At 51.3% G+C, this 19,799-nt stretch overlaps 1 protein-coding gene across 1 annotated transcript in view; it reads right to left on the bottom strand.

Moving 5' to 3' along the window:
• GALNT2 (polypeptide N-acetylgalactosaminyltransferase 2) overlaps positions 1 to 19,047 on the bottom strand; it is a 197,124-nt gene extending 178,077 nt beyond the window's left edge. The window contains exon 1 of the mRNA XM_075995452.1: positions 18,816 to 19,047. Within this exon, the coding sequence (XP_075851567.1) occupies positions 18,816 to 18,941 (126 nt within the window). The 5' untranslated portion in view covers positions 18,942 to 19,047. The remainder of the gene's footprint in view (positions 1 to 18,815) is intronic.
• Between the last annotated feature and the right edge of the window lie 752 nt (positions 19,048 to 19,799).

The following is a 19,799-nucleotide window of genomic DNA, read 5'->3' as shown; positions in this document are numbered from 1 at the left end:
CCTGGAAATGATGGGGAGGACCCTCTGCAGGGGTGCCCATTAGTCTGTGCCTTCAAACTTGCCAAACAACTGAGGACATTTTCCCAGTTCCTCCTCCTGGCAGCCTAAGAACACTACGTCCTGGATTAAAATCCTACCATTTGTTCTTGGACAATTCCAGGACAGTAGACAGAAATCACATTTCTAGTGGGACCTGGGTGCCTCCCTTAACTCGGCAGGTCAGCTTCAAAGCCTTGTCAGATTGCTTGAGTGGCTCCCTTACGTGAGCAGTGTCCAGTCACTTCGGGGGCACTGACGGAGGTGTGGGGCCAAGTGCGGTGGCTCATGCCTGTGATCCCTGGCACTCTGGGAGGCCAAGGCAGGAGGATCACTTAAGGCCAGGAGTTTGAGACCAGACTGGGCAACATAACGGACCCCATCTCTACAAAAAATTTTTAAAAATTAGCCAGGCATTGTGGCACACAGGCCTGTAGTCCCAGCTACTTAGGAGACTGAGACACAAGGATCACTTGAGCCCAGGAGATCCGAGTAACAGTGAGCTATGATCATGCCACTGCACTGCAGCCTGGGCAACAGAGCAAGACCCTGTCTCTAATAATAATAATAATAACCAGTCAGTGATGAGCTCCAAAAGACCAGGGATGTAATAAATGGAAGAAACTCAGATGCCTAATCCTGCATCCACCCTAAATATTAATGGGTAGACCACTCCAACCACTTCAACCTAGGTGATGGTTTAAACATTATCATCTAAATGCAGAATCATTGTATGATGATGAATTGATGAAAAGAGGGTTAATAATGAAAAACTTTTTAAAGAGAGCCAAAAGCAACAAGACTGCCTAGAAACAATTTATAATTCTACTCCTCATCTCTCTCCCGTACCTGCACAATCTCTCTCCACTCCTCATAGGTGAGGCGGCACCTCTCCCCACGAAGGCACGAAGATTTAACAGCTTAACTTATAAATGCAGATGGGGTCTGCTCGGCTGCAACAGCAATGGCGCAGTTCTGGATGAAGAGGCAGACACTCCTGACTCCCCTAATTCCCTGTTCACACTAGACCAAGGGGAAAAGCCAGATTCACATCCAGAAATGACGCGGACTCCCTGCCTTCACGGGCAGCAGGGACACTGCCAAACCACAAAGCACGGGCCATTACCAACCAGAAACCGAGCATGCCGATCCCAGCGTAAAAGGGCAAAATGACTTGCCAACCACAGCTGTCACCCAGCAGGAACAGCGAAGGGGATGGGGACGGGGAGAGGGGACAGAGGCCCTGATGCTTGAACAGCGCAGCCTGGTCCCCCAAGTGGCAGATCCTCCACGACCACGGCTCTTGGACGTTCTAGCCTTAGCTCACCAGACCCAGGCTCACCTCCCTCATCTAGAAATGTCTGGGTGCTAAGCCGGGCACGGGGCGTATGAGAACAGGCAAAATAACACCCCAAATGCTCACCACGCCCCAACCACCTCTGTGACCTCATGTCCCATTCGCCAGCCTGCTGCCCTCTTTTGGTTGCCCAAGGATGCCAAGTTCATTCTGGCCTCAGGATCTTTGCACAGCACCTTCTGCATGTCTGGACAGTTCCCCCCTTATCTTCATGGCTAGATCCTGCCAGCCATCAGGTCTCCCCTACAGGTCCCCCCTCGGCCCTCCAGGGGCACGACCTGCCCGTCATGGAGCCCCAAGTAGCTCTCTCTGATGTTGGCTTGGTTGGCCCCCCGCCACCCTGCCCCTTTTCCAGAATGCACATTCCCAGGCCCACGTTTGCCTCACTCTCCGTGGGAGGAGGAGCAGCAAGACAGCAGGCTGAGCCCTTGGGATGCTCACAGTCTGGTGGGACACGGGCAATCACACAGAAAGTCACACAGAGGCTCCAGGCAGGTCACGCAAGTCCCGGGTGTCTACAGCGGTGGGGGAGGCTCCCTGGAAGTGCAGAACCCCACCCCATGGGCAGGCACCCCACCTCTGCAAGCCCAGAGAGAGGAGCTCGGGCCTACCCACGGCTCTGGTCCCTCTCGTTCACAGCAGGCACCGCCTCCTTCCGCTCACGCAGGACTGGACAGTACAGCCTGCTGCAGCCCCGCCCAGGGGACAGGCCACGCTTTCTACACAGCTACGGTTGGTCCTCATCAATCCAGATACACCAGGTAACAATGCAGTGTCCACTCTTACTCCTCTGAAGGAACCGAATGCTGACCACCTGCCTCCACAGGCTCCGGGTGCCACCCTACAGCAAAGACGGCTCTCTCAGGGAAAGAACAAGGCCTTAAAATGGGGATTCTACATCTTAAAACATTGTAACATACTACAAGCATCAGGGGGGCTGCAGGTGACCTTTAAAGGTCATCTCTCAATCCAGCTTCCCTGTTCTATCATCCCAGCTCTCTGCTCCAACATCCTGGCTGCCTGGGTCTCCTGTCCTCTGTGAATGCTCCCTGCTCTGTCATCCTGGGTCCCCTGCTGTCTGTGAATGTGCCCTGCTCTATCAGCCTGGGTCCCCTGCTGTCTGTGAATGCTCCCTGCTCTATCAGCCTGGGTCCCCTGCTGTCTGTGAATGTTCCCTGCTCTATCATCCTAGGTCCCCTGCTCTCTGTGAATGCTCCCTGCTCTGTCAGCCTGGGTCCCCTGCTCTCTGTGAATGCTCCCTGCTCTGTCATCCTGGGTCCCCTGCTCTCTGTGAATGCTCCCTGCTCTGTCAGCCTGGGTCCCCTGCTCTCTGTGAATGCTCCCTGCTCTATCATCCTGGGTCCCCTGCTCTCTGTGAATGCTCCCTGCTCTGTCAGCCTGGGTCCCCTGCTCTCTGTCAATGCTCCCTGCTCTATCATCCTGGGTCCCCTGCTCTCTGTCAATGCTCCCTGCTCTATCATCCTGGGTCCCCTGCTCTCTGTGAATGCTCCCTGCTCTGTCAGCCTGGGTCCCCTGCTCTCTGTGAATGCTCCCTGCTCTGTCATCCTGGGTCCCCTGCTCTCTGTCAATGCTCCCTGCTCTATCATCCTGGGTCCCCTGCTCTCTGTCAATGCTCCCTGCTCTGTCAGCCTGGGTCCCCTGCTCTCTGTCAATGCTCCCTGCTCTGTCAGCCTGGGTCCCCTGCTCTATGTGAATGCTCCCTGCTCTGTCAGCCTGGGTCTCCTGCTCTATCATCACAGCTGCCTAACTGGCACTTCAATGTGTATGTCCAGGGCATATGACCTCCTGACTGTCAGCTGGGACAATGGCTAGGTTTCCAGGCTTTGTTCACTCTTTGTATGTGTGCAGAGCTCTGAGTCTGGGCTTCCCTCTTCTGACAGCCACTTCACTCCCTCCCTGGAGTAAATAAAAAACACACAACATACAGAAGGCACCTGAGGCAGATTCTCCTCCGGCTCAGCACTGGGGGAAGGGAGGGTGCCCACTGCGGAAGGAATGGAACAGCGGGGGGTCCCAGGGTGGGGTGGGGGGCAGCTCCAAGGCCTTGGGAGGAGATGACTTGCCTGAATGTCTGTGGAACTAGAAAGACAAGGCAGAACTTGAAGCCGGACACCCATGAAATGACCCCCATCGGCTCACTCGATCACATCCATTAATCCATGAGGCCTGCTTTGTTCCACGCGCCCCTGGGACCTGACACTGCACTCTGACCAATCAGAGCATCTTAAAAGCGTAACCCAAACGTGGCACTTGCCCCACTCAGACCCACAGCTGCACCTTAAACAAAGAAACCGCGACCTTCCCAGATCCAAGGCGATTATTCCATACGGCCCAAAGGAGGGACACTGACCATGCAGGAGGGAAAAGCCGGGACCCCTACACCTGATTCACACCTGATGTCACCATGGACCTGTGTGTCTGCTCCAAGCAAGCCCCTTCTGGGTCAGAGAAGCACGGCCGAAACCGGCTCCAGCACTGCTTGCAGGAAGGGAGAGCGAGCCTGTGTGAGCGCAGAGAACAGCCCTCACCGGGCTCCGCAGCCCCGTCTCCACCAGCTCCCTCCTTTCCTCCAACCCCCATTTGCAGGAGAGGAGACACAGGCCAGAGTCCCACAGCTGTTCAGTAGTGACGGCAGGATTTGAACCCAGGCCCAATGTGACAGCCCAGGCTCCTAACCACTGTGCCATCCTTCCGGGTAACGGTCAGCAGAATCAAACGTCCAGGCTTTTACACAGATTGTTCTTCCTTGAAATCATCAAGCTGTGTATCTACTAATCTGCAATCCAGTTGGAAATTGTCTTAATCAGAGCTATCAGCAAAACCTCATGAACAGTTTGCTAACCGACAGAGCTAGTCCTCGGCCCTCTCGGGGGGTACGATGCGTTGCCACAATTATGAATCTGTCTTCTGCTTGTCACTCACCTGCAGTTTCAAAAGCAAGCTAGAAACTGAACTAATGAAACCAGAAGAACGTTTACTATTAATAATTAAGACCTTGTGGAAAAGTTTTCAAATAACACACTCTATTCATCAGATAATAACAGCACAAGGTGTTGAAAAAAACCAATTGCCAATTAGAGTTTAAAAAAAAAAAAAATTAATTATACAGCCACAGAGTTCAAAACCAAATCCCAGTGTAATTTTTCAGAGGCCAGTTACAAGAGATTAAGGGGTGAAACTGGGAAATAATCTCTTAGCCATCAAACACTGGCGGGGGAAGGGCTCCGCTCCGAAGCTTCCTGCACACCCAGCATCCACTTGGCCTTCACACCAGCTGACTGGGGGACCCTGATCAGCTCCCCCACCCTCTATGGGACTCAGTTTCCCCACCTGAAGAAGGAACAAAGAGCTGCAGGAGTCCCTTGGTCCTTACACTTCTTCCCGGACAACCCACCTGTCTGGGAATGAAGGTCCCAGGCACAGTACATGAAGGCTGCAGATGCCTTCCAGGAAAGTGGGTTTGTCCACTTGAAACATGGCAGACAAGTGTGGCTGCGGTGAGGGCACATGCCTGTGACATGCGAGAGGAGCCACATGTGGCGCGGGAACGCACTGATACAGCCTCCCAAGAGCCAACACTCTTAAGGAGCACCTCTCCACCTTGAATGCAACAGCTAACATCATCAACAGCAGTTAACACTTTTAAACACTTACTATGTACACACCAGGCACCATTCTGAGCATTTTGCATGCATTAATTTATTCATCATTCAACAATTCCATGAGATAAGTAAATGAGGAAACTGAGGCACAGAAAGGCTAAGTGATTTGCCTGAGGCCACGGAGCTAACAGCTGCGCCATGCATCCACTTTATCATATCTATGGCAGAACTAGAATGACACCCTGCAACCAGCTGTCCACCAAGAGCTCCCTGAGCAAGCCTCCTGGGCTCTTGCTGTCAAACCCCAAGGCTAGGACCAGAAACAGGTAAAACTGTTCCCAAAGCCCCCAGCACCCCCAATATGTATTGACGGCGTTGCTCTGGCAGCCCTCTGACACTCAGACCATCCCCCTGGCACCAGTGCTTTGGTGGTCAAGTGGTCAGAGCAGCCACTCCTTGGAAATCCCACAGCATGACACCCAGGGCCTATGTCAGAACCAGCTCCCTGGGTCACCAGGACTCGGACGATTTCTGCAGGTGGCTCTGATCCCGAACACACATCAGCCCTCCACCAAAACCTCCTCCTCTCGGCAGTACCCTAACAAAAACCTTACAGTGCTGATGAGAGCTCTGCTTCCAAAAAACCATTGGCATATTTGGTAATGACACTCAGTGCTTTCCAACACTGGAGTAAAAAAAAATTAGATCTTATTAGATGATCAAAAATATCCTTCTGGGGCCAGTATGGGCAAAAATGACTCCACGAGCTCCTCATGGCCAGTTAGGGAGATAAATGCTTTAAAATAAAACCTGTGTCTTAGGCACAAACGCTACTGTAATCATGACACAGTCAGATTTATTCCCAAGGACAGGGGAAACTTTACCTCTATTCCTTTTCTTTCTAAAACAAAAGACACCAACTGACATCTTCCCAGGCAAATCCTCAGCGACCCACGTTATTTCCATACTAGCATGTGGCCGCCTAAAATACCAAAGTGCAGACCGAGGCCAAGCCTCGGCAGCCCTCCGCACAAGGACATTCCACAGGACCCCTGATGACAAAGGAAGCCTGAACGGCCACAGCTATGCCCCTTTCATGATGCCCGGCCTCGGGCCTGGAGCTGAGACCACCCAGGAATCCAGACTATACTCCCTTTGCAGCTCCCTGCTTCTTCGTCACCCCCACCAGCAGTTCCAGCGAAGGTTAAGAAGAAGAGCACGAGCCCCAGCAATCAGCACCTGCCAGGCCTGAGGTTGCAGATCTGCACCAGCAAGAGGGAGACCTGCTATTTGTAGCTTGGAATTTCAGGGCCTACAGCTCTACTGCCAGGACAGCCAGACCTGACTTTCTCCAAAGCCATACTGAAGGGTAGTTGGAGGAACATTAAAATTCCAGCCCCTACTTTGCTATTGCGTGACCTGTGGGACAAGCGAATAACCTTGGGGTTTATCAGAAACTGGATGTGCGAATGTGGGAAGAAAACCTGTTCCTGACATTCCTCCAGGCATGCTGCAAAGCAAGTTAAATGAGCAATGGCTCCAAAGCCTTTCGGACATCTCAGTGACAAGGCTGATGGAAATCTGAAGTACCACGAATTATACCTTACAAAAAATACGCAGTTATCATAACTTGCCCCCATCTCTCATTTATAAATATAATGTAAAGTATGAGGCTTTAGCAATAATATCCTGTTGGGGAAACAATAGCAAATATTTATTACAGGTTTCCCATCCAGCTTCCTAAATCATCCATAGCTCCTAATGGATAGCTTGTGATAGCAAGCAAAACCGCCTAAGTGAAAAATCTGGCAGAAAGAATGAACACAAAGACATGCCTGGCAAATGAGAAGGGTGCAGACAAGATAATAAAACATCCTACTGGGAACTCTGGTGGGTCACAGGGTCTCTGAGCCACAGTCTACATAGAAGGACGTGATCTCCCAGACCACCTAACTTACACTCCACCACTACAGAGTTCCCCAGATTTAGCAAGTTTCAAAGAATTCAGATAGTCTTTACAGAAGAAATGGCAACCAAAATAAGAACATTCCCCTAGTGACACAGGTGGTAAGTCAGGATCTTATGCAACCTCCAAAGCATCCTAAGAAAAGAATCATTGTGGAATATTCCTAAACTACAGAAGAGGTGGGAGGTGACACGCCTCTAGACTGACCCAATCACAAACCCTTAAACTTGCTTTATAAAAAAAAAAAAAAACTAGTTTTTGGCTGGTTCATTAATTTAAGCTACAAACATCTGTAAATTTCTTTTTAAACAAATTTTTTAATGAACTTTTTCAAAAGTATCCAAAAATGAAACAGCATAATGAACTCCATGAACCCATCAGTCAACTTCAACAGCTAGTTTGGCAAATCTTGTTCTCCCATAACTGTTCCCCCTACACGTGATATCACTGTATCTATAAATACTTTAGTTTGTATTTCCAAATGAGAATTTTTTAAAAACATTACCCCGATGCCATTATCACCATTACTAAAATAGGGATGGCTTAATTTGATCTACTATCCCAGCCTTGTTCAACTTACCCCTAATTTTAAAAGAAAGTATCTCACTCAACAAATGTTGGTTTGTTTCATGATTGTAAGATCCCTGAAGGGAGGCAGTGTTTCTCTGCAGACTCTAGCACGCAACACGGTAATATGTATGCAGAAAATGCTTCTGAATGGGTTCGTGCTCACCAGCTGCTCATCTCTCGAAAATAAAAGCCAGAAGTACTTCTGTTGATATGGATTCCAGGAATTGGGAGTAAACAGATGCAGATGTACACATTCAAATGAGGGCTGCCAATTTCCTGTATCAGAAACAGAAGGCTCGGAGCTGAGTTCTCATAAAGGTGGGTACAGCCGTCCCTCAGTATCCTCAGGGGATTGGCTCCAGGAAACTCCAAAGATACCAAAACCCAAGGATGCTCCAGTGCCTTATGTAAAATGATGTGATGTTTCCATGCAACCTATGCACACCCTCCTATATACTTTAAATCATCTCTAAATTACAATGTAACTGCTATGTAAATAGTTGTTATACAGTACTGGTTTTTAAAATTTATATTACTTTTTATTGTTGTGTTTTATATTTTATTGGGTCTTTTTTTTTTTTCTCTGAGTATTTGCCATCTGCGGTTGGTTGGATTCCCAGATGCGGAACTGGCGATACACAGGGCCGACTGTAATCTGACACATGAGAAAAGAGAAGGCCATAACTGGTCAAGGAGAAGATGCTCTTCGCTCCCTCCCCAGTTTAACACAGGAAGTTAGAATTCGTCTCACGATCAATGGCGTCCTAAGATGCTGCGGGCCAGGCAATGCCCATGACACGCTACTATCAGCCCATGTTCCCGCATCGAAATCTGCAGGATGTATGTCAATGGCTTAGAAGAAAATCCCAGAAACAACAGTGAACCACTCTTAATCCCCAGAAACCAAATCATGGTGGGAACGGAATGGATGGTGAATTGGAGAGTTAGGCAAAATTCCCAGAAGAGTCAAAAGTTGGCTAACTCAAACATAATTTCCAAGCTGTTATAAGAGTCCAGAACCAAGAGCTTTTACTGCTTTTATTAATTTTTTTTTTTTAACAAATACTATATGACCAATACTCTTGGGGGCACAATGGATGATTTTGTTGGAAAAAACGGGCACTTACACTCAAAAAGTAACTCAGAGTGCTTGGATTCTGAAATCAAAGTTTTAGGAATACCTTACCCTGTGAGTTTCCTTTTATTTTCCTTTGTATCCACGCACATGAGAGATATATGGAGAAATCGATGTCTAGGTCTGAAAGAGTTCTTTCAATAAGAAGAAAATAAGAACATTAACTGGTAAGAAACCATTGTGTCACAGTTCAATGGACAGTGTTTTTTTTTTCCTACTGGTCCATAAAATAATGGCATGTTTGACAAATAACGGCCTCTTAGCATTGATGAAAAAGGGGTGTTCCAGACACAAGGGAAATCAGTGATGATCAAGAGTGAGGCAGGAAGACAAACAACTAGGTGAACTCCCTGGCCTAGGGAATAGAGCAGGGCAAAGGTGGGAGGGGGAGAGAGGGGAAGGGAGAGGCGTAGGGGAGGCCTTTAAAGGTCACAGAGCCAAGATCTAGGTCAATGGGCAAGCCCCTGCGGCAGGAAGGATGAGACAGTGAGACTTCAAGGCATCCCACACTGAGCCAACAATCTCACCATCCAGGACAGCCCTATAAATGCCCCTACATGAGAGTCATCTGCACTTACCCAAATCCTGATAACAGAGTGCTTGATTTATGGGCAGCTCCAAAACACAGCCCTTTAATTTACAGCACTTCCTCAAGGGCTCATCGGGCAATTTAGCTAGGAAAGAAGGACCCTTCATTTGAAGTGCATCATTTTTCTAGGGCAGCACCTTGTCAGGAAGAAAAGAGGTCATTCCCTGCACTGGCCTCTACAGGAGAGATGAAGAAACCTCGATGGCCACTCTTGAGTTTGAAGGCCTCTATGTCCTTTGCCACCATGTAAATGTTCCAGTTGTTTCATCCAGAAATGCACTGGAGGCATGGTACCTAACTCCACAGAAATTCTAATGGCCCCTCCTCAGTGCCAATGGCCTCTATGAGAAGCAGCTGCATGCTCTCAACTTGAGAACCAGAATGAGCTACAATTTCCCACCGTTCCACCTCCCTAAGTGGCTGTGGACAATGAAGTCACATCTCTATTTTATTTTCCACAAAGACTACAGATCACAAAGCCTCAACATTACCCATATTGCCAAGAACAATTTCCCTCTCCAAAGCCCAAGTACCTGGCAGGCTTCTGACCTCTGTGTTTTCTTGCAAATGTTTATCAACAACCCCACCACCATCACTCACCCACAGCAACTCACCAAGGTCACATCGTGGTGGAAATCCCATGCTGGAACAGGTGCCCAAGGGCCCAAGAGGACTTCTCATTAAATGATAATGTATGTGGAGACCACACTATGAATGTGCAAAGTTCTTTAATGGCATGCCTGACAACCGAAGGCTTCCCCAATCCAACTTGGCACTTCCCAGAAGTCAGCTCAGGAATCAAGAAATGAGCTCATTCCACAAGCATATTCTAAGAAGCCGATCGCCAAATTAAACTGCTGGCACATCAAGCAGTCACGGGTCGGTGGGGTGGGGGTGGGGGTGGGGTGGGAAGGAGAGTACACACAACATTTCAGCCAGCATGTTAAAGTCATCCAGGAGACCACGTTGGACAAGAACAGATGACCCAAGACGTCCACCACTAAAAAACCAAAGGCAACAACTCTCGTTTAGTTAGCAAAATAAACCAAGGAGTATAGAGATCACCAAAAAAACAGGCTAGACATAGCTGAAACCAGGAGCTACTTTTAGAGCAAACTGAGCCACAGAGACTCACCTTCCCCATGGGAAGGTGGGATCACCAATTTAATACTGCAAACTACCTCTCTACCCAATTCCTAATCCCCACATGCTGCTATACTTTTTCCCATAGCACTTAGCATCTTTTCCCCGGCTACATAATTGACTTTATGATGCTTACTGTCTAGCTCTCCCCAGGCCCCCACTAGAATGAAAGTTCTACGAGTACAGGGATATCTTGTCTGTTATGTTCACTGGGGTGCTTACTTCTAAACACCCAAGCAGTGCCTGGACAGGTAAACTAAAGGTAGCATTCCTGGTACCTCCATACCTGGCGTTAATCCTTAAGATCAAGCACATGGCCAAAGGTCAGGCAATCTTCACACTGTTAAGAGAACAAGGTCAAGTTCCACTCTGAGGACACAGGTGGTGAGCACACACCAGTGCATTCAACATCATTCTCCAGGGAGGAGAGGCCCTTGCCAGTCCCACGAGGGTACAGGGGTGCAACTGCCAAGTACTCATGAGGGTACAGGGGTGCAACGACCAAGACAACCCTCCTCCTTGAGAAAGCTCACATTGTAAGTGCTCGAGAAATACTCACTGAAAGAATGAATGACAAGGATCAGAGCCTGTTTTCACTTCTGCCCCTGCCAGAGGGGCAGCTGAGGACTACCACTCTGGACAGGCAGAGGCCTGGAGGGCAAGAACATAAATGTGCTAGAGCAAAAGATAAAAATGAAGAAAAGAGCAAAACGGAGGAGCACCACTATCAAAACATTCCCGTGAGGGCATCTGCTCCCAGATGCCTTCCAGGAACGTTCTGAAATGATGCGGCAGGATGAGGACACTGCCAAGGAGGCCCACGGCACGAGAAGAAGCCACATCCCGCAGCCCTGGCCGGCAGAAACCCGCGGCCCAGCACGCAGACAAACCCCCACCACCTTCGGAGCCCCAGGGGAGATTTCTCCTGCCAGACAACTCTGGGTCCGCCTCCCGCCGGCTCTGTGACCTCAGGAAAGCCACTTAACCTTTCGGTGCTTCAGTTTCTTCAACGGTAAAATAGGAGAAATACAAAGGGCTGCCACGAGGGGTAAACGGGAATGTGCGTGGCCCGCAGTGCACGCATGCTGTGAAAGTGTTTATTAAATTCTAAAAGTTAAAACTGGCATCAGCCCTCCTCCAAAGCACAGGGAAAAGAAACGAAATCAAAGGTGACAGTGACTGTGGCAGTGGTTCTCACGGAGGGTGACTCTGCCCACCCGCCTACCCACACACACATGGCAGTGTCCACAGACATTTTTGGTTGTTACAACTTGGCAGGGCTGGGGGAAGGGGTGCTACTGGCATGGAGTGGGTAGAGGCCAGGAAGCTGCTAGACACCCTATAATGCATAGGGCAGCCTTCCACAACAAAAAATTATCCAGCCCAAAACGTCCACAGCGCCAGAATTGAGAAACCCTGAGTAAGAGCAACCCCCGTACCCCCCAAGTACCTTTGTCCCTGACCAAACACATGTCCTGATTTGGGCTCTGGAAATTCAGAACTCTCCCCCACACCTCCTGGCCACTCCTCCTCTGTAGGAGTTAGGGACAGGAAACTGCTGGCCCTGGCAGGACCAGGGGGCCAGCAAGAGTGGCCTGGGAGAGACTCCCTGCCCCAAGGGTAGCTCCCAGAAGGCAGAGGCGGAAGGGACAGTTCACCAGGGCAGGCAGGCAGGGGCAGGCTGAGCTATGAGTGACCGGCCCATTTCCCAGCTCCCAGGCAGTCACCCCTCAACTGCTTCTTCCTGACAGCTGGCCGCAGTAAGACACAGGGCTCACGCAACTCCCAAAGCCTGGGTGAGCTTTTTAAATGTGAGCTCCTAAGTGAGAATCTCTGTGGCAGTTTTTGTTTTTTTCAAAATCCAGCCCTGATGAGTCACTGCTGTCTACATTTTGGCAGCCTAAGAAATCCGATCTGTACAAGATGACCCCTGCTTCTGGGGCCCACACTACTACTGCACTTGGCTGAGCACAGAAATGCCAAGTGTGACACCCCACGCTGCGGCGGGAGGCAAGAGCCAGGCAGGAGCACAGCGCCACCTGCCTCGCTGGGGCGGGGAGCCCTGGAACAGGAGAGGGGCCTCCACCAGGGGAGACAGATTAGTGCCTTAAACCTGTTTTGTTTTGGTTTTTTTTTTAATTTCCTAGAAACGGGCACACGGTCTACAAAGGAGAAAGGTGCGGGCGGCTTTCTTGACCGGACAGGTAAACTAAAGGTAGCAGTCCTGGTGCCTCCACATCTGGGGTTAATCTTTACGATCAAGCACATGGCCAAAGGTCAGGGAATCTTTCACACTGCTCAGAGAACATGGTCAAGTTCTGCTCCGAGGACACAGGTGGTGAGGACACACCAGTGCATTCAACGTCATTCTCCAGGGAGGAGAGGGCCTCGCCAGGCCCAGCCTTTCCTGAACCCCCTCGGGAGGGTATGGGGGCGCAACTGCCAAGACACCCCTCCTCCCTGAGAAACCTCACCAGGGAGGCAGTCTACAGGCAGGGACCCAAGACGACAATAGTGGAACAAGGATTCCCAAGAGCAGCACAGAATCGAAGACTTACTCAAGGGGATGGGGATCTTCCAATCATGGAAATGAGACCAGGCCTCCTTCGAGCCAAGCGGCATGTGTGCAAGGGGTGACAGCATGTTAACTACTACCATGGCATGGGTACAGAAGCGGGTCCCAGAGGCCCTCGAGGTGGCAGGATTCAACCCTTTAGTTGCTGAGCATGGGCCAGGGATCCCAAGGGAGGACCAGGGTAGCCAGGGGCTGGGGGACGCTCGGTGGTCTCGAGATAGTGGCGTATCTCGTAACCAGCATGGAAGTGTCTCACTGTTAAATCTGCGTGGCATGGTTATACAAGTGTGTTCCCGTCTGGATACCTGTCCAGCTTGTATGTCTCAGCATCATCCAAGCAAACAGAGCTTCCAGAACAGGCTTCACAAGGACAAAAGCAGAAAAATCAAAAGGGAGAACGCACCTGGCCTGGTTTGCCTGTTTTCTCACCACGCAACTTCTGGGCCCGCCAAGAGACTTCACAGGTTTTCCCCAGGGATACCCTACCTCCTTTCTAGGACCCCAGCCAGAACCTCACAGTCAACTGCTTACGCCCGTGTCTCTGCCCCAGGCAGCCTCACTGCACCCCCACTTCCTTCCACTGAGCCCACTAGTGGCCTCTGGATTTGCTAGAAGTTACGCCGGACAGCAGCCGTGCCTGCTTTGCCACTGACATTGGCATCTTCCCCAATGACCTCTCCCCGAAAAGATCTGAAAAACAAACATGAGCAGCAGCAATGACAAAATATGTGTGTGCCTTCCCCTGCAATCATTTTTTCCGACCACCTCTCAAATACCTCTTCCTCTGATCCAAACGGAGACCTGCCACCCCAGGAGCTCAGCTGGAGAGATGTGCAGAGGGCCCGAAGCCCCCACACCACCTTCCCGTTTTCCCAGGTGTCCCCACCCGCCAGGCCAGGTCTGACAGAGCCCAGGCAAGTCAGCTCCATTCGGTGCTGGGTACCGTAGCTTCTTTTTCACTTTTTGCTAGGAGGTCCAGGGAAGAGCTCGTTACTTTTGCACTGTTTAGCAGTCACAATCTGTTTCCATTATGCTTGAGCACCCGGAGGCAGCCACAGCATAACTCCAGAAAAGGGAAACTTTATTTTCTTTAAAGAGAGAAGTTTGTATTACAGTACCATTTGTCAGATTCTCTGGCTCTACAGTATGCTTGCCCCGCTACTGTCCTCCCTACCTCAACTTCAAACTCTCATTTCAAATGGACATTCTTTAAATTCTGAACCTATCATGGCAAGGAGTTGCACGGGTCTCCCCTTTCACGTCCACCCACGGACACGCTCCCAGATCTGCCGCCAACCTTAAACTGCATGGCGGCCTCCCGCTGCAGCTCAAACCGCACACAGCGACAGTGATCACAGCCACCACCCCTTCCAACAAGAGGAGCAGGGCTGCAGAGGAGAGGGCAGCTGGGGGAGCCCAGAGCCATCTCCCCACGACAAGAAATCCCTATTCAGGGAAACGTCCATCAGTGCCACTCCTGTTGTTTAACTAGCAGCAACGCGCTGCGCCCTGCGCCCACTTTCTTGCCGGCCGCCCGCTAATGGGAAGTCTGACACCACACCTGGGTACAAGAGCGCTGGCACGGCGTCTGGACCACTTTCCAAAAAGCCAGTCCTTGGCAGCATCAAGGCTCACAGCACAAGCTCCAAACGAACCAATCAGATCAATCTCAAAAGTATGAATGAGGGATTAAAAAAAAAAACAAAAAACTATTACTGGAAATAATTTTCCAGAAATCAAAAAGACATTTAAGATTCCTGGTTCACTAAATTTTCAAAGGAATATTTAAACTTTTCTTTCTTTCTTTTTTCTTTTTTTTTTTTTTTTAGATACCAGTTATTCAACACCCACTGTTTGCAAGCACCTACTAATAGTATTTAATTCTCCCCAAAAAAGGCCACAAGGTAAGAATAATTATCCCCACTATAAAGAGGAGGAAACTGAGGGTCAGGAGGTTCATAAATCAGTAAAAGTCACTAAGCAGAAAGAGGCAGAGGGTCTCAGTGCCAAGAAGTGGATCTGTGAAATTTCCCTCCATTTGGGTGTTGACTACCCAGCTCAAAATGTTACTGGTTCCCTGAGGTCAACCAAATTAAGGACCAGTAGGTAAGTCAGTCTGGCATCTGAAGCTTTCTACAACTGAGTTCCAAATTCCTCCAATTCTACACCCTGATGCTGCCCCACATGAGGACCATGTTCCAACCACATGAGGTTCTTCACCCTTCTGAGAAGTGACCTGCACCCTCCCCCGTACCCTCCCCCTGCTGCAGACAAGATCCTGCCCAATGTCCCCCACCCCTGGGCTCCCAGGCCAGCGCTGCAGCATCTGTGCCAGCTCGGTGAAGGAGGGTGATGCTGCCGTGGAAAGTGAACAAGCTGCGTGGGCCCTGCTCAGCTTTCTCTGACCTCCATGCATGCAGGGAACACAGGGAGGGACCGGGTCTTGGGCTCCGCACACGCTTTCAGCAGAGATCACTCTTCGCATACTGGAAAACCCTTCCCCTTCCATCCTGGACAGCCACACTTCACCCAGAGGCAGCTTCCTCTCAACAGAAATCCCATCCTCTTTTCGGAGGCTCCATCCACTGCCAACATACCAGGGCCCAGGGGAGACTTAACGTGATGGAAATTTTAAAGCATTTAAGATGCTCAAAGGAAAGGCATCCTTGAAGTGCAAATCGTCAATTTAGGGGGAAAGAGCAAAATATGGGGGGAGGGGTATCAGCAGAAATGTAAATGAAAAGTAATTTTAAACAATATTATGCATCAACTGCTTTAACACACGTATCCTGACCCTCAGCACTGAGCTGCGCAGCAGCGCCTGCAGTTGGTTTTCAGCACTCACTCCCGTTTCGTTTAGTAAATCTGCAATCTGAGGTGAGCTGGCTTTCTGAGTTTTGCCAAATGGAGAATAACAGTTCTGTGATGAGTTATTTAACAGGCAGGGCACACAATGCCGAGCCCAGCTTGGGCTGCTGAAGCAGCAGAAATCCTATCAGACTCCCCTCAGACAATCCCCAAAGCCTGCTACTGCAGCCTGGTACCCTGCGAAAACGTCAGGATGTGGAGAAATTGGCTAAACACGGAATGAGAGCCCTGACTTGAACAGTATAAAACAAGAGGATAAATATAAATCTACTTATCTCAGGAAAAAAAAAACAGAAAAATATAGCTAATATTTAAATTCTGCTTTTCCATGCTTGGCCTGCCATCTTTTTCATGTCCATACTTTATAAGCCAAACAGACCACATATTTTCTTTTATCATGAGGATGAACTAAGTTTGGAGAGGCTTCTAATGTCTAAACCCACTGGGACAATTCAGGAGGGGAGAAGACTATGCAGTTTTCCTACAGACCAGTGACTGAGGACAGCAGGGTTCCACTTACCCCTCCAGAAACTTAGGGCTTCCCCTCTTGTCTCGGGGTTCACCGCACTAAGTTAATGAGTCTTGTACTGCAATTTCAAAAGTTATCGCATTTATATACTTCTTCCTCAACCGACAAATCACTAAATCATTCTAAAGGCTAGGATTAAATTTTATGCTTCGTTGACAGAAAGAATAGAATCCCAAATCACCAATCCATGTGTAATTGTTCATTTCCCCCCCACTTTTTCTACATGGTGTCAGTATTGCCACCAGACCACAAGGAATTCTTGGATTTTTTAAACTAAGAATCATACCTCCCAGGTGTCCGAAGACTGCAACATGGAAGACCCCTTAAAGCTGTGGTTCCCAGCCCCCGGGTCTCAGCCTGGTACCAGTCCAGCCCTGTTACTAACTGGTCCTCACATCATACCTGAGCTCTACCTCCCCCATCTACTCCCTGTTGGTGGAAAAATTGTCTTCCAGGAAACTTAGGAACTGGGCCGCACAGCAGGAGGTGAGTGAGCAAGCTTCATCTGTATTTATAGGTGCTCCCCATTGCTTGTATCACCGCCTGATTTTTGGCCTGAGCTCCCGCCTCTCTTCCCCCACCAATCCGTGGAAAAATTGTCTTCCACGAAACCAGTCCCTGGTGCCAAAAAAGTTGGGGACCGCTGCCTTAAAGCATCCAACAACTGAAGCCCACCAGAGTGAGAAACCAGCGCCTGGGAAGCTAACACACACATGCTGTTTCTAATCACCTGTACTAACGAAAGTGGCAGACCAAGGAAGGAGGAACACCAAGGGTGGTGTATGTGTTTGGTCCTCTTTGCAGAAAAGGCAAAAAGCTTTGCCAGGTCTCACCAGCACACCAGGCTTATATGGAGTAAGCCAAGGCGCAGTTTACCGGAAAGCAAAGTTTTTAAAATCATTCCAGTTTAACATGAACATAGTTTTCCAAGGACCACACTGCTTCCACCGGCTGTATGCTCTTTACTATTCAGGAATAAACGGGGTCTTCACGTACACGTACAATTTCAAAAAAAAAAAAAAAAAAAAACAAGGCTGAGAGTACCAAATCAGCTCAGAGGCAAGCTAGGCCAATTCAGCACACGGAAAGACTGTTTTCATTTCTGCCCTCTAGATAAAGCAAATCCATAAGAAATACCAAAAGCCAGGTAAGACACCAACCTCCAACCAATACCTTCAGCTGGCAATGAATGAATGAATGAATGAATGAATGAATGAATGAATGAATGAATGAAGCAATGAAGGAAACCTCTAAAGCAGCCAAATCTCAGCATTGACACTTAGGGGTCTGACTTCAAGGCTAAAGTCTGTCCATGTAGTCAGTCCAGTTTGGTTTGTTCCGGGACACCATTCCCTTGTCCAACCTAAGACGTGCTCCACCTCCGCTAACTCACAATTTCCTGGGCTTGCGGCGACACTAAACATCACAGGAATGAGGGTTATGGGATTTTTGGAAAAGATAACGCTGCTTTCAAAGCCGCTTAGCCAATAAAACAGCACAAACCCCTTCGACCCGCATGTGCACAAGCCCAGCGCCAGAAGCCCTGCTTTCCCGGTGGCGGTGGCGCACGGCCGCAGGACCGCGCCATCCAGGCTTGTCCCGGGCGCAATTCTACCAGCAGACCCGGGGGGCCGTCCGGAGTGCGGGACGAGGCCGTGGAACCGCACAGAGGCTCACGCGCGCGCCACAGCCTAATCACGCGGCCCCTGGAGCAGGTCGAAACACACCCACCGAAGAGGGACACCATCCGTGTAAGCGCAGGAGGCCACGTCCGGCCGGCGCGAGGCTGGGCCCGGCAGGGCAGAGAGTAGCGCAGGGGCCGCGAGGGGCTGGCCGTGCCCGGCCTCGCTCGGGGCGCAGGGGCGCGGTGGCTCCTGTTTACTCCGGCCCGGGATTTTATTTGGCACAGGGGTGGCTGCGCCCCCACCCCCTGAACACAAGGAGCAGAGAAGGTGGCTGAAGCCTGGAGCCCACCCCCCGCGGAGTGACAAGGGGCAGAGGGTGAGGATTTGCAGCCGCTAGTGTGGAAGGGCTGAAAAGAAACTTGGACTCCTCTCCCCTGATGTACACGACGCGCTGGGAAGGCGGCCGCCTCTCTCCTCCCACCCGCTTTGTGCTTCCCAACACCCCCATCCCTAAACTTCCCACCGCAGGGGATGAGGACCCCCGCGGCCGGGCCAGACCCCAATTACGTGGAGCAAGGAGAGGGGCGACGTCGCGGGCGGTGAGGGGAAGAAAGGCTGAGCCGGCGCCCTCTCCGGAGCCGGGGCGAGCAGAGGGGCCGGCGCACTCCGGCCCGGGCGCCCGCGGGGAGGCCGGGGCCGGGCGGAGGTCCGGGCAGGGGAGCGCGGGAGCGGCGGGCCCGGCGGGGCAGGGGCGCGGAGGGGTGGCCCGGGGGCCCGGCCGTGGCGGGCGCTCACTCACCTTCCTGCCGGCGCTGCCGCCCGCGCCCCCGGCCAGCGCGGAGCCGCCCCCCGAGTACATGTAGTAGGCGATGCCCAGCACCCACAGGAAGGCGAAGCAGAGCAGCATCCGCGAGCGCCGCCGCATTCTCCCGACTCGGCCGCCGGCCGCGGCCGCTGCTCGCGAGTGCTGCCTGGGCCGGCCGCGGGCGCTGGGCGGCGGAGCGCAGGAAGGGGAAGGGCGCGGCGGCGGCTCCTCCTCCCGCCGGGGCTGCTGCGCGGCGGCGCGCACTGGGCACCCGAGCTCCGCCCCGGGCCGGCAGCGCCGCGCGGCGCCCGAGCAGGAAGCGGCGGCCCCGAGGCGGCGAGGGGGTCAGGGAGCAGAGGGCGACCAATCGGCGGCGCCTGCGGGGGCCGGGGCGCGGGCCGCGGGAGGGGACCGCCGCGTCTCCATGGCTGCGGCACGCCACGCTCCGCCGGGGGAGCCTGGGCGCCGCCCCGCCCCTCTGCGTGCGCCGGGCCGCCGGCCGTCCCCTCCCCCGTGAGTGACAGGTGGCTGCCCCGGGACCCCGGAGGAGCGCGCGCGCACGTGCGCACACAGCCGTGCACACGCACACAGGGACTGGGGCTCTGGGGGCCTCAGCCCTTTCCTACCCAGAGTGTCACCTCTTCAGTCCTTGGTCTTTGGGACCACCTCACACTCTTAACACGCTCTCTCTTATTGGCCAACGAACCTGACTTTTTTAGTGCAAAACCCCCTCCCGGACTTCGCTGCAGTGTTCTTGCTAATCTTGCAACAAAACATCTCTGACCCCCTGGAGTCAATTAATTAATTTATTAATTTAGGCAGAGGTGCGAGCCTCACTCGAGGTAGAATCCGTGAAGGCAATTTTAAAAGAAACATTTTTCTGCGGATGCCCAGAACTCTTAATAGCAGGGGTGTTGCTGTTTTAAATAAACACGAAATGAGGAAGAAGGAAGACACTATATATTTTTAAAATCTTTT

This window comes from Microcebus murinus, chromosome 19 (assembly GCF_040939455.1).
Source record: "Microcebus murinus isolate Inina chromosome 19, M.murinus_Inina_mat1.0, whole genome shotgun sequence".
NCBI classification, from domain to species: domain Eukaryota; kingdom Metazoa; phylum Chordata; class Mammalia; order Primates; family Cheirogaleidae; genus Microcebus; species Microcebus murinus.
The sequence above is the reverse complement of the archived record's forward strand: the minus strand, read 5'-3'. Positions and strand labels throughout refer to the sequence as shown.